This window comes from Scophthalmus maximus, chromosome 15, assembly GCF_022379125.1.
Source record: "Scophthalmus maximus strain ysfricsl-2021 chromosome 15, ASM2237912v1, whole genome shotgun sequence".
NCBI classification, from domain to species: Eukaryota; Metazoa; Chordata; class Actinopteri; order Pleuronectiformes; family Scophthalmidae; genus Scophthalmus; species Scophthalmus maximus.
In genome coordinates this window covers 11929149-11941347 of record NC_061529.1, presented here as the reverse complement: position 1 = coordinate 11941347, position 12199 = coordinate 11929149, and the positions used below count along the sequence as shown (strand labels likewise).

Below are 12199 nucleotides of genomic sequence, written 5' to 3'. Positions count from 1 at the left end.
AGCGCACGTCCGCCCAATTGTTGAAGGCCATTCCTGTCGGTGTGCCGAGTTCTTTTGTTTTCTCTGCGGAAGTGTGTTCTGAATAATAATTGGTTCCTTGTTACTGCACCGGGCCTTTAGAAGAAACACATCAAAACCCAAACTGGAAATGGCGTGACACTGTATTTCGTGTGAGCTCCTGCTATCTGGCAGTGAGCTCAATTAGAGAGTTTAAAGGACAAATCAGATCAACGTAAAAAAAACCCACACAGATGACATCGAATTCCTGGTGTCCATGTGACTCGTTTACTATTTGCCATCTCTGTCTTGAGGGCGGCTGCCCCTTGGTGCTCCTTGCTCGTGGAACCCAGCTCATCCGGTTGGACCAGCATGGGTCTCATTCCTTTCTGAATGGGAGGCTTGTATGAACCTAGCCCCAGAACACTATATAAAGAGCCGCGACACTGCACTCACTCAGTCTGGGCTGGGACGACACCAAGGACAACGTCGTCTCAAGGAGAGAAGAGCCACGTTCTGCAGGTGAGCTCTTGGTTGGCTGAGGCCTCTGCTTGTTTCCGTGGACTTATCCTCTCGCAGGTGCTGTCGGGTCCGCTGTGTTGTTGAAACCTGTCGTAGTGGCCTGTGTTGGCCTGTGCCTCAACCACCAGGCGATCTCCGAATCTAATTCTAGCCTCTGTTTTTTCCTCTCTCGTTGATGGACACAGCCGTTCAATGGACGACTTTTACCCCCACGAAGGAGTGCTTAGTCTCGCTGATTAAGTGGTTCTCAACAGTTCAACAGTTCTTAGAGAAAATTGTGAAATGTTTAGGACCACTTGACCAGCCAGACACATGCTGCCGCTGTTGGAATGGAATCTCTAAAAAACGGCAAAAACATCCCAGGAGGCCTGACGTGTGAGGATTTCTGAACAACACTGTGTGATTTGCCTCTCTGCTTCCATCATGTCTCCTTGTCCGCCTCCTTCTGTCATTGTGCCCCCTTGTGTTACGATCACAACTGCATGGCGGGCCCTGTGGAGGCTGTAAAAATCATCAGGCTCCAGTAATTTCATTCTGCTGGCGCGCACACAAATTTTTTAACAGCCCTGCTGATGCAGTAACATGGTCTTTTCATCACTGTTTTATTGTTGCCACTGTTCAGAGGTACTGATTAAAACAAGTCAATAAAGAACCATTTGTCTCTGCTGAGTCTTTGTGGGCCGTCGGACCTCGAGTCTGCGGGGAGCGTTGCTGTCCAAAGTACTGAAACCTGCTGCCATGGTAAGATATCTCAGAATCACTGCATCTGCTGCCCTTTTTTTTTTACAGCCAATCCTTCAAAAGAGAGGAAAGTGTTGACTACCACGCACTATTATTTTAGGGTAAATGTAGACAAACTATTAAAACTCTGGTCACCCATCTCTGCTTTCAGCTTGATTTGTGACAACAGTTTGTTCTCTGTCAGGACTAAACGCCGACTCAGTTAAACTTTGCAGTTTCAGATCCTTCATTTTCAGTATTGGTTTGATGGGAAATTTGAACTAAAGACTCAATCTGACACAAGAAAATCCAACTGCCTCTTTTCCCAAGGAGTATAGGCTGCCTAAAATTGCGTAAATCATTCATGAAAGCACTGTGCACCGATTATTCCCCCCTCTTTGAGACAGCCCCCTTCACCCTCTCCCCTTTCATCTCCCTTACATGCGCCAAGGACTATCAATATTTGCTAAACGCTTCTCACAAAGCCTGTGCGTGCACGGGGAGACGCTGCAGCGGTCTCACGGGCAGGGGAGAAGACACGGGAGAAGCCTTAATGAGATGCCCTGAGCCATGTCCCTGTACGTGCACAAGGGCAGCAGATGTAGCGGCACTTGCGGTCCCCGGGGGGGATTCGCGTCCTCCGAATTTCATCGGCGACTGGGGGAGACCCGGCCCAGACCTCCTCCAGTGGGGAGTGCTGGGTGACGGACGTGGTAAATCCTTTTTTTTACTATGGATTGTAATTATTGCTCTACTGACAACCCCTGCCTCCTCCCTGTCTCGAAAAAAACCCCAGAGTGTGTGTCTGTTCTTGTGCGTGCGAGAGAGATGGGTAGGGGACGGGGAGAGAAGCAGGGCGCCGACTTGCGTGGTCTGCGAGGTGTTTATGGGATCAGAAATCATTTATTCATGCCTAGAATATTTATTATTTACCCCCCTCCGCTCAGCCCTCACAGCATCATTGTTGCCTGAGAGAGTCTTAATCCTGATCATCTTCGGCCCGCTGAAGAATGAAAAACCAAACGTGTCCCTCTGTCCCAAGGACGTGCGACTCTCAAGTTTGGACAACACCAGTCTTCACCGGTACATTGCACAGTCTCCGACTCGACGTGACTTCAACTTCAAATGAATTGTTTTGGCAGCCATCTGTGAGGGACCAGTGGGGTAAACCTGCGGTGTCAAATGAATAAAAAGAAACTCCACCCTGAGTGAAATCCGCCTGCAGCTACTCTCTTTGTTCAGCTGAAAGAACACCACATTGATTTTACTCCTCATTAATGGTAGCTACAGGTCAGTCTGTGGAAACAGTTTTCTGTGGCTTTCTGAGACCTGAAAAAAAACTGTGATGTCATCGAGGTTATCTCGGCTTCGACTTGGATGCTGGACCTCTCGAACAGAAACCCTGTGACAAGCTGGCAGGGAGTTTGAAAGAACAAGGGCTGAATACCACAATATTTCAGACTCTGCCACTTCAATGTAGATATTTTACTGAGATATCTTTGGTCCTTGGTCTGCAAGGTGCACAACTAAAGCACATGAATATCCCTTTAATCCAACCTCCCCCCCTACAAAACATGACTCTGATCAACACTGTTTCTGTTCAAGCGTTCAAAGCATCCTAATTTGAAACAGAACAGAAAAGTTGCACACACGTTACCAAAAAAAGGAGAAATGAGCAACTGTTCCATCTGTGGAGCAGTTCCACGTGGATGACATCATCTCTACAAACAGCCCTCGCTGCTGCTTCAGCTAGAAACTGGTTCAAATTCATGAATTAAACGTGAGCAGACAAAATGCTCTGTGGATTCTGCTTCGGACCAACTGTTCCCACTGAAACTGGTCTTAGCGATATTCATATTCTCACACACAGCCTGTAATTACATCAGTCTAATGGTTCCCCTGAACCACATGCAGCTACCTGCTGGTCTCAACAATTCAATCTCTGGGATAATTAGCCTCCGCTTGCTGGAAATAGAGGGAAGGCTTGTGAGTGGCGACTATAGCACTCGTGAAATCATCCCGAATTTCCAGACTTCAGTTGCATTATTCAGCAGCACAAACACCTCAGATTATCCAGTTGCATGGATGTCACACAAAGGGGGTTTATTCAGTGCTGGCTGATTGTTTCAAAAAGAAATGTCCTTTGATCTGATTTTGATGTAGCCTGCAATAAAGTATATTTGAATCAATCACAATCAAATCATCTTTTTAATTCGATTGGGAAAAGCCTATACCTGCAGTTGGTCCCCATCATCACAGAAAGTATATAAGACATCAAGTGTCTCTTATGGGCTATTTGATATTCCCATGTGGAAGAATACATGTGCAATAAATACATCCTGCAAGGGATATTATATAGGAGACAGAAATGCCATAAAGTGGGCTATGATGAGGTCATTACTGTGCACACACACACACACACACACACACACACACACACACACACTTTGTAAGTCGTCTCTCCGTGAATATTACAGGGGAGCTGTCGTTACAGGGGTTATTGGCACCAGGATTGTCATTGTGTTGTCATTGTGGTGTGTTTGCGTTATGTTCCCGTGGGGGGCTGACAAGGATGTGCCAGCAAATCGGATGGGTAGGTAGGTCATCACTGAGAGAGAGAGGGAGAGAGGGGGGGGGCTGAGTGAGTGACAGAGAGAGGGGGGCTGGAGAACAGAGAGCAGCAGATGCGCAAGGTGCGCCTTCGCTCTCAGACCTGCTCACAGACCAGGCACGACCTGCCCCAGGATGGCTTGAAGAAGAAAAAGAAGAAAAGTGTTCCATTGGATGTAAAGCCTGTTTGCGCGCCGGATGGATCGTTTTGCTCCACTGTCTTCTCGGACTGCCGGAGACCTGACGGGTTCTTTTACGCACACGTGCGAGCTCTCACCGTGAGCCACTGGATGTCCGGATTAAAGAGCCTTGCGGGTCTTTTCGGAGGGAACGAGAGGTATGAACTAGATGGATGTACAGCTCGTGTAGGTTTCGCGCCGAGTGGAATATTCTTCTGTAGGCTACACTCGCAGCCCACATGGCTTTGCCAAACTCACCGGGGTCTCCCGGTCCGGGGAAGCCCAACCCGGGCGTCATCGACCTGGGGACAATCTTCGTTGACTCCGACATCATATTTGGATTTACAAGTCACCTGCTGAAGAGGAAAACGAAGGTAAGGAGTCCGGATTATCTCAGGATTGGTCTCATTCTAATGTAAAGTATCGCTGTTCCTTTTGAAATCAGTAGGAAAACAGTGACGAGTCAGGCAAAATGATGCGCGTCTGGCGGCTCTTGTCCGGTGTTCGGCACCTCGAGGAGCATCCTCCAGCATCCTCCAGCAGCCTCCAGCAGCCTCCAGCATCCTCCAGCAGCCTCCAGCAGCCTCCAGCATCCTTTCATTCATCTCAAACTTCGTCGTTACTCATCGTTACTCTCGTCGTATTCAGCACTTTACTGCGAATAGAAGTATCCTAACTTTTTTTTTTAATTAAAAAAAATGATTGCTGGGCTTTGAGCCCAAAAAAAAATCTAATAGGGTTAACAGAAATTGAGTCATTGAGATATAAACTGATATCGATGAAATCGTATCGAATACAATGTGAGCGATCACATGTTGAGGAGGTATGTGTGGGTTGTCTGAAGATTTAGATTTAACTGTGACCTTATTTTTTTCCTCTCGTTCTTTTAGATGAGGTTAGGTCGTGTCGTGTCTCGAGACGAGCCCCAAAGCATCAATATTATTGGAGCACAACTTAATGAATTTGAATGACTATATATGTGGATACATATTTTGGATCGTGTGCACTTTCCAAGTCACTCTGTATCATCGTTGTGTGGTATATAACCGGGGGACAAAAGCCTCTGGGTTTCCCCAAAACAGGTCGTTTCAGGGCGGAACAAGAGACAGAACGTTTCTGGTGGCAAGAGCAGCATGTGGGCACCGTCGCTTACATCATCCGCATGAAATATTCAAAGTTTACCGAATTAAATATTTAACCCGAGTACCTCCTCCACCCTTTCTCTTGGGGAGGTGCAGCTCTGCGTCTGCGCCAGAGGATGGCGCCAGAGTTCCACTGACAACCCACAGGGGCAATCCTGCGCCCGAGAGGAGGCAACAGTTGCTGATGTGCCCAAAGATATATAATATTCTATCCTGCAAAGGGTTGACCTCATGTGTCATATTTTGATAACAAATGGTGCTGAAACAAAACGATCTCAGTCTTGCGATGTTATTGAAGAATAGCCATGAACTTATATTGGGCTGAAGCTGCCATGCAGGGGTTTATCGAGTTGAATGTGGTCGATGATCACGATAAGAGGAGATCTGCCCTCAGGTCAACACCCGAAACCGAAATGCAAATTCCTGCATGTGCAGACCAATCTTTGATTCCCAGTGGAGATCCCAAAGTTGAATAATTCAGGCTGGATTCTGGGGAATGTGGGGGAGAGAAGAAAAAAATGATGCACATGCCACAGCCAGTGTTTTACATTGGATGGACTGATGCAGCCATAAAGAAACATGTGGTTTGAATATTCGTGTTAGCATCCTTTTGGGCTTCGTTGACGAACTCGACACAGATCATATTATTATTATTATTATTATTATATTGTCAAATTGGGTGAATAGGATGGTTTTTCCTGGATGAAACGTGTATTGTAAGCGGCGTGTCGACCACTGCACCAACAGTCCACGGGTCAGTGGCATGAGAGCAGCCCTGATCTCCGCTCCAGGCCCCTCCGCCGCCCCCCTCAGCTGCGCCGCTCCCTCCCATCGCAGCGGTGACGCCGCCTCCTGCCAAAAACTCCTGCGCCGAGTTGCGAACTTGCCAGACACTCTGCAGTTGCCCGCGAGCGGCGGCGACAGGTCCCAGTGCACGGTGCCGACAGATGACCCGTGACCCCCCTGTGGCCGGGCCCCCAGGTGTAGCCCGCATGGCCCTGGCCCGCGTCTTCCAGCGGCGGGACCTGTGAGTTGGCTGCTTCACGCGGAGACGCTCCCCCGGAAGGCGCGACCTGGACCCGGGAGAATGAGCGCAGCTCGCGGGGGCTCCTCGGCTCCCGGCGGAGGGGACTCCGGCGACCGCGTGTTGTTCACTGTAAGTGCCTCAGTGTGAGCAGGGCCGGAGCGTCTCCACTGCGAAGAAGTCACTAACCCGGCGGTGCGCACTTGGACAGGTGTCTCCAAACACTCTCACTCTGGTGCGCGCTGGAGGCGAGACGCTGCCCCGGCCCCTCTCTCTCTCTCTCTCCCCCCCCTCCCCCCCACGGCCAAGTAGTCAACCAAACTCTGTCCCCCATGCTGCAGGTGGAGGGATGTCCGAGCGGAGAGTCCCCTGTGACCCGCAGGAAGAGACTTCCTTCTGCGGAGGACGCGCGGTGCAGCGCCCGGCCTCCCCCCGAGGGCGCCGGCTCGGTGTCCATCTCCGAGGCGCAGGAGAGAGAGGGAGGCTTCTGCCCGCAGTGCGAGAAGAACGTGTCCGAGCTGAGGAGGCAGGCGCTGGCACTGGCCGACCAGAACTCACTAAAGGTTGGTGACATCATTTTTTCCACTCTTTCATTTCTTTGTTAGAAAATCCAACCTCCCTTTTTTTTTTTAACATTTCCCACCAGCTTAAAGTTTGAAATACCTCTGATCCCCTGCGGTGCCTTGTTGTTTCACACCATTTCTTATTAAAAGAGTCGAATGGGGTTCAGACAGCCAACGAGTGAGCGAGTTACAGTCCCTGTTGGGAAGGAAACACACACTGTTGTTCAAACGCAGGGCCAGAGGAGGAAGGACTCGGCCCTTTGGCAGCAGCCTCAGTCTGAGCTGCTGAAACATTTCCGTGCAGAGCTGCTTTCCTTGAGTCCTTCCTCGCCCACCTGCACCTGCTCTTAACTCTCATCTAACCGTGCATGAAGACCCACCTGATGGTTTCCAACCCCCCCACACAAAAAGGCTCTCTCCGTCCACTTGTAAAGTTGTTTATTGCTCTACTTGACTTCAAATGCTGGCCTTGGATGTGAAAATGGAAGCTTTTGAGACTTTGAAAGTGGCCCATTGTTTGGCCAAACAATGCTTATCTCTCTATTTGGCCGCTGGGTGTGGGGAGGGTCGAGGGGGGTTTGAAATGAGCGGAGCGGCTCACGTAGGAGACCGAGGAGGAAGTTAAGTCCCAGTCGACCTTCGCTGTGCATTGAAAGTGTTCCTGTATGGCTGCTCCCACAATTCCCACCGCTGTTAAATATAGGCCCCCGCGACCGACGCTGTTGTGGCGGGTTGGATTTGCCTTGGAGTCGGTCCTCCTTTGTTGTCTCGATTTAGAGAGGGAGAGAGGGGGAATCTCAGCCTCAGATTGGATTACAGCTCTTCAAGGTCCCCCCCCCCCCCCCAATCCCACAGCACCTGATGTTCATACGGGAGCAGGTATACAAGGGACAAGGGGGCATTTTCTGAAGCACCTGGGCTCTGTGTTGGAGACATCTGTATGTGTGGTCCAATCTTTGTTCTGAGCGTATCAGATCTATATTCAGGTATCAGGTCCGCCCCCGTGAACACATTAGGCCTACCCTCAACTGCTATTATCTGCCATGGGAACTGACCTCCCCTTTTTAGTGTGGGACCCTCCAGCAGTACTTGTGGCCTTCACCAGGTGCTCAGTGTCGTAGAAGGAGATGAGAGCCCCCCCCCCCATCTCCCCCCTATTTTGCACTTGTTGATGGCTAAATTGGGCCTTAATTCCGGGGTTGGCAAACGGTGATGGCAGGGTGCTGTTATTGTACCAGGGTTATGGTATGGGCTCCTCCAGCTGAAGGATAATAAACCCATTGTCTTTGCGAGTTTGAGCCGCTCACCTGTTGGGGCTTCATAGGATGGACGCGGTTATGGATGATCGTTTTCCAAATTGCTTCCTCCGTGCAGGGAATAAGGTCAACTGGACGACGCAGGTGGCCTGCTGGTGTGTCCGGGATCCCCCTACCTGCAAGGCTTCGGCCCGTGTTGTGTCATGGGCAAAAAAAACGTGAGCGGAGACTGTTTACCCGAGGTCCCGCTTCCCCCCTCCCTCCCCGTCCACCTCTTTTAATCAGGAGGAAGTTGACTCGGTCCCCAGACAGCCCCCCTCCCCCCGTCTGTCGACTTATTGTTTGAATACAGTAGTAGAAGCGAGTAGATAAAAATTCAAGGAAGACTGTTTGGGTTGAGAGAATGTGCTTTCATACATGAAGCCTACTAGAGGGAAAGTTCCCCGTTCACTCACTGAAGTCTCCCAGACAGCTTTTGTGTTTTCCTGTTTGGGTCTGAAGGAAACGGCTTACAGTATGTCCCGCAAAAGATTTTGGGAAGTAGAGGCCTTTTCCCCTCCACATTGTTGCTCAGGTTCATTGTGTTACAGCCAGGGCACCGTAGTTGGACAGAAATCCCTGCGTCAGCAGAAAAAACCCAACCAAAAACACTTTTTTTAATTCATCCACATCCACTTGCAGCAATTCCATTTTTGTTTAGTTTTATGCTCTTTCATGCCGGCCTCATTTCAAGAGGAACTATTTAAACTGCACACACAAACACATCACACTTTATAAACCTAATTTGCAATGGTTTCTTAATTAAAAGTATCTTCACCCAATTTGACATTGTGTTGAACGTCGAACCCTCAAAAGACCCTTTCTGAAATGATGTCCTTGAGCCAACATCCCGAAGTTTCCGCTGCTTTTTCTCGAATTCGAAGTTGTGCAATTGCACTTCAACACTGGCAACCTCCAGACGTGATGGAATCAAAGGGAAATCACCTGCTTAATTAAAAACGACACGGTGAAATGACTTCAATAGTGAACAGCAGACAGTCTGGATTCAATAATTGTAGACTAAGCTCATTGTGGCTGGACACGTGTGACTAGTTGAGGTTTGCTATAAAGAAAGACGACTTCAGAGTCACCAACTGGCTCCTCGCTGTAATCAGAGGCTCTGTGAGCGCAGACAGACAGAGTCATGTAGCGGGATTAGAGCCACTCTCGGATCATTAATGATAATTCTCGTCCTCTTTTTTTTTTTGTTTGGAAGTCTGTACGGGACGGGTTATTTCATGTTTCGTCCATGTGTGCTGAAGAGACAAAATGTTTTTTCTTTTGGCGCCTTTGCCACGACCATCTCATTGAGAAGTTAAGAGCATGTCAGCGACAACAATAGGTGACGAGGTTTGTATGGAGTCGGTCGCCTGGAGTTACTGTGACCTGAGAGGACTGTAATACCTCACCCGTGGCCCGGCTGGAGCAGCTTAGACCCCTGAGTCAAACTTTTAGACAGAAGCCCCGTCACTTGATACCTTTTTTTTGTTGTTGTCTTTTTTAAGAGGCTAACCTTAATTGTAATCACTCACCCATGACAGAGTCGACATGCAGGGGGAGAACGGCAGCCAAAAATGATTATGGATTATGTCGAGGAAATATGCGTGGAGGTGTGTCATTGCGAAGGGTTTCCCTCAGGGGGAAAAGAAGTTGGAACGCAAAAAAACCCCTGATTGTAAAAAGCAGTGTTGCACCTTGTGAGCTCATATGGTACAATGACTGATTAACAGAGAATGTCCTGCAGGGCTGTGAGGGCTTGAAGAGGTGGATTCAAGTTGAGCCGTCGGAGGTTGAGGTCAGTTGCGGCCAGAGCTCACCTTCCTGATGACCTTTGCCCCTCAGGAAATGGAGAAACTGATTTTGGTACCACCAAGCCAATCAGGTTACAGCAGACGTTCAACTATAACAAAGTTTAATCTCGGTTTATAGAGCGTGCGCAAACCGACAGCTGATAATGCATACAGTCCAGCACTGCTGATGTATACACGACATGTGTCCGAGCCTATTACGGAGGGCGTGTAGGAGTGTGACTGTGAATGTGGCTGCAGGAATTAGTGTGTACCATCAGGCCTTTTGCCAGTTTTTTTTTTTGCCCCTGTTGAATTCATAAATAATGGGAACAGCAATTTTCTCTAATGGCTCATTTGGATTCATGTTTGATTTGTTTCTGCTTTGTTCCTCGTTTGACCCTTGATCCACTCAAAGTGCAGAGTTGTCAGTGGATCCATGTAAGTGTTTCAAATCGGGTTTTGTTTCCCGGAGCCCAGAGGGAAGGAAATTAATCAGCCCTGCTTCATGCAACTCATGTTTCCAGGCTGAGTTTGACTTTGCTTTGTATGAAATAAACACCTATTTTTGACATAAATCTTGTGTAGTAACTTTATGTTGCTTGCTTTCCACCTATTCACCGAATTCATTCAGGTTGTTTCGTTGTCATGGCCAAGGACCTCGCGGCAACATTACTTTGTTGCTAACAGCACTGTGTATTGATATGTGCGTGTGAGTTTACAAGTCAGCATAAGAGAAATGGTTCAGGGGAGACCGGGGAAGAAGTGGGTGATTTACCAGCCTGGCTACTGTTTCTCAGGCCCTTCGGAGGGTAGGTTACCTCTCCTTTGTTGACTGACCTGTGACCTTTCTGTCAGGTCTCTCCAGTCTTGATGGCGGGTTTGGGTTTCAGGGGGCCGACCTGGGCAGGAACAGGTGTGGGCTGCCAGGTTCGCTGCGGGAGGGCGGATGACAGGCGTGACTGGCAGACGGATGAAGGGGACGGACAGAAAAGAGACTGTGTAAAAAAAAAAAAACCCCAACAACCTCCAGTCGTGAAACCTGAGCTGACGTAGAGTTAAAACAGAGCGTGACCATATTATTCTATTCACCTCTAAGCACCTGAGCCCCAGAGGCTTTTTGTGTGTGTGTGTGTGTGTGTGTGTGTGTGTGTGTGTGTGTGTGTGTGTGTGTGTGTGTGTGTGTGTGTGTGTGTGTGTGTGTGTGTGTGTGTGTGTGTGTGTGTGTGTGTGTGTGTGTGTGTGTGTGTGTGTGTGTGTGTGTGTGTGTGTGCGCCTGCTCAGCAGTGCATACACCAGAGAGAGGCTGGGAGGAGATGAAAATATACAGGGGACTCTGGGCTGAGCCGTCCCCTGGTTTCTTCCCTGCATGCGGTGTGCCTTTTGCTTTATGGCATGTGGCTGTATTAAACCGCAGAGCAATAATCTGGTGTCAAGTGGTGCAGAGAGCACGGACATCAGTCACAGCGCTGCCGTGCTGCACTGTGTCTGTGGGCCGCGGCAGGTTGCAGCTGTTCACTGCCACTTTACCTCAAGTCTCCACAGCTCCGTTCAGTCACTCCTCCAGCAGCTGTCATTCTCCCCTCCACATGACAAGTTTGTTTTGTGTTTGCATGTATTATGCGTATCACTTTCACAATTACCTTTAGATATAGGAATTTAATCTAAAATACTGTCTTTGTACTCTTGCGTGAAATCATGCGTTTCCACCATGTTTGCGCCAGGAATTGAAAACTCGAAGAACTGAAAGCACTGAATGAATTTTAATCTTGTCTTTTTCTTCAATCAGAGAGTTCTTTAATTTAATCAAAATGTTGCCATTTTTAGATACATGGATGATGACTGCTTGTGTTTAGATAACATTTGAGGTTTTTGGAATCTGGAAAATGGGTTTACACATTTTTTCATATTTCAATTTTTTTGCATAAAGTAACATGAAACAACATCAAATACATGTTTGATTTTGCCAGCGAAAAACACATTATTTCTGCAATAATTCCCACTACTTGCTAATAGATGGCAGTCTGTACACTGGCACAGAACAAAAAGCCCTGCCCGATCAATTAACTTGGAAGTTGACTTATAATAAAATTCCTTTACTTTCTTTATATTTCCTTTCTCTCCTGTGAATTACACAGTGCAGCCTTCGTCCTTTAAATGTGGACAGCAGAACAACCCTGTCAGTAGTTAAGGAAGCGTAAATAGTTTTTTTAATTCACCTTCCTGCCTTCAGATTTTCATAGCTGGTCCTACATTTCAAGGAACTTTCACAGTGGCCAGAAGCATATCCCCCCCTCTAACCTTTAGGCAGCTCTAGAATGAAAGACACATCTTTACATTGTCTGCCGCTGTTTCATTTT

At 48.3% G+C, this 12199-nt stretch overlaps 1 protein-coding gene and 1 long non-coding RNA gene across 2 annotated transcripts in view; both read left to right on the top strand.

Moving 5' to 3' along the window:
• Positions 1-459: 459 nt before the first annotated feature.
• Positions 460-1171, top strand: LOC118285980. The gene is made up of 2 exons (XR_004785292.2): positions 460-519; positions 705-1171. It is a non-coding gene; the product is annotated as an uncharacterized LOC118285980 (long non-coding RNA).
• Positions 1172-6036: 4865 nt separating this feature from the next.
• kif26ab (kinesin family member 26Ab) overlaps positions 6037-12199 on the top strand; it is a 66278-nt gene continuing 60115 nt past the window's right edge. Inside the window, exons 1-2 of the mRNA XM_035610503.2 lie at positions 6037-6326; positions 6536-6757. Coding sequence (XP_035466396.2) covers positions 6258-6326; positions 6536-6757 — 291 coding nt within the window. The 5' untranslated portion in view covers positions 6037-6257. The remainder of the gene's footprint in view (positions 6327-6535; positions 6758-12199) is intronic.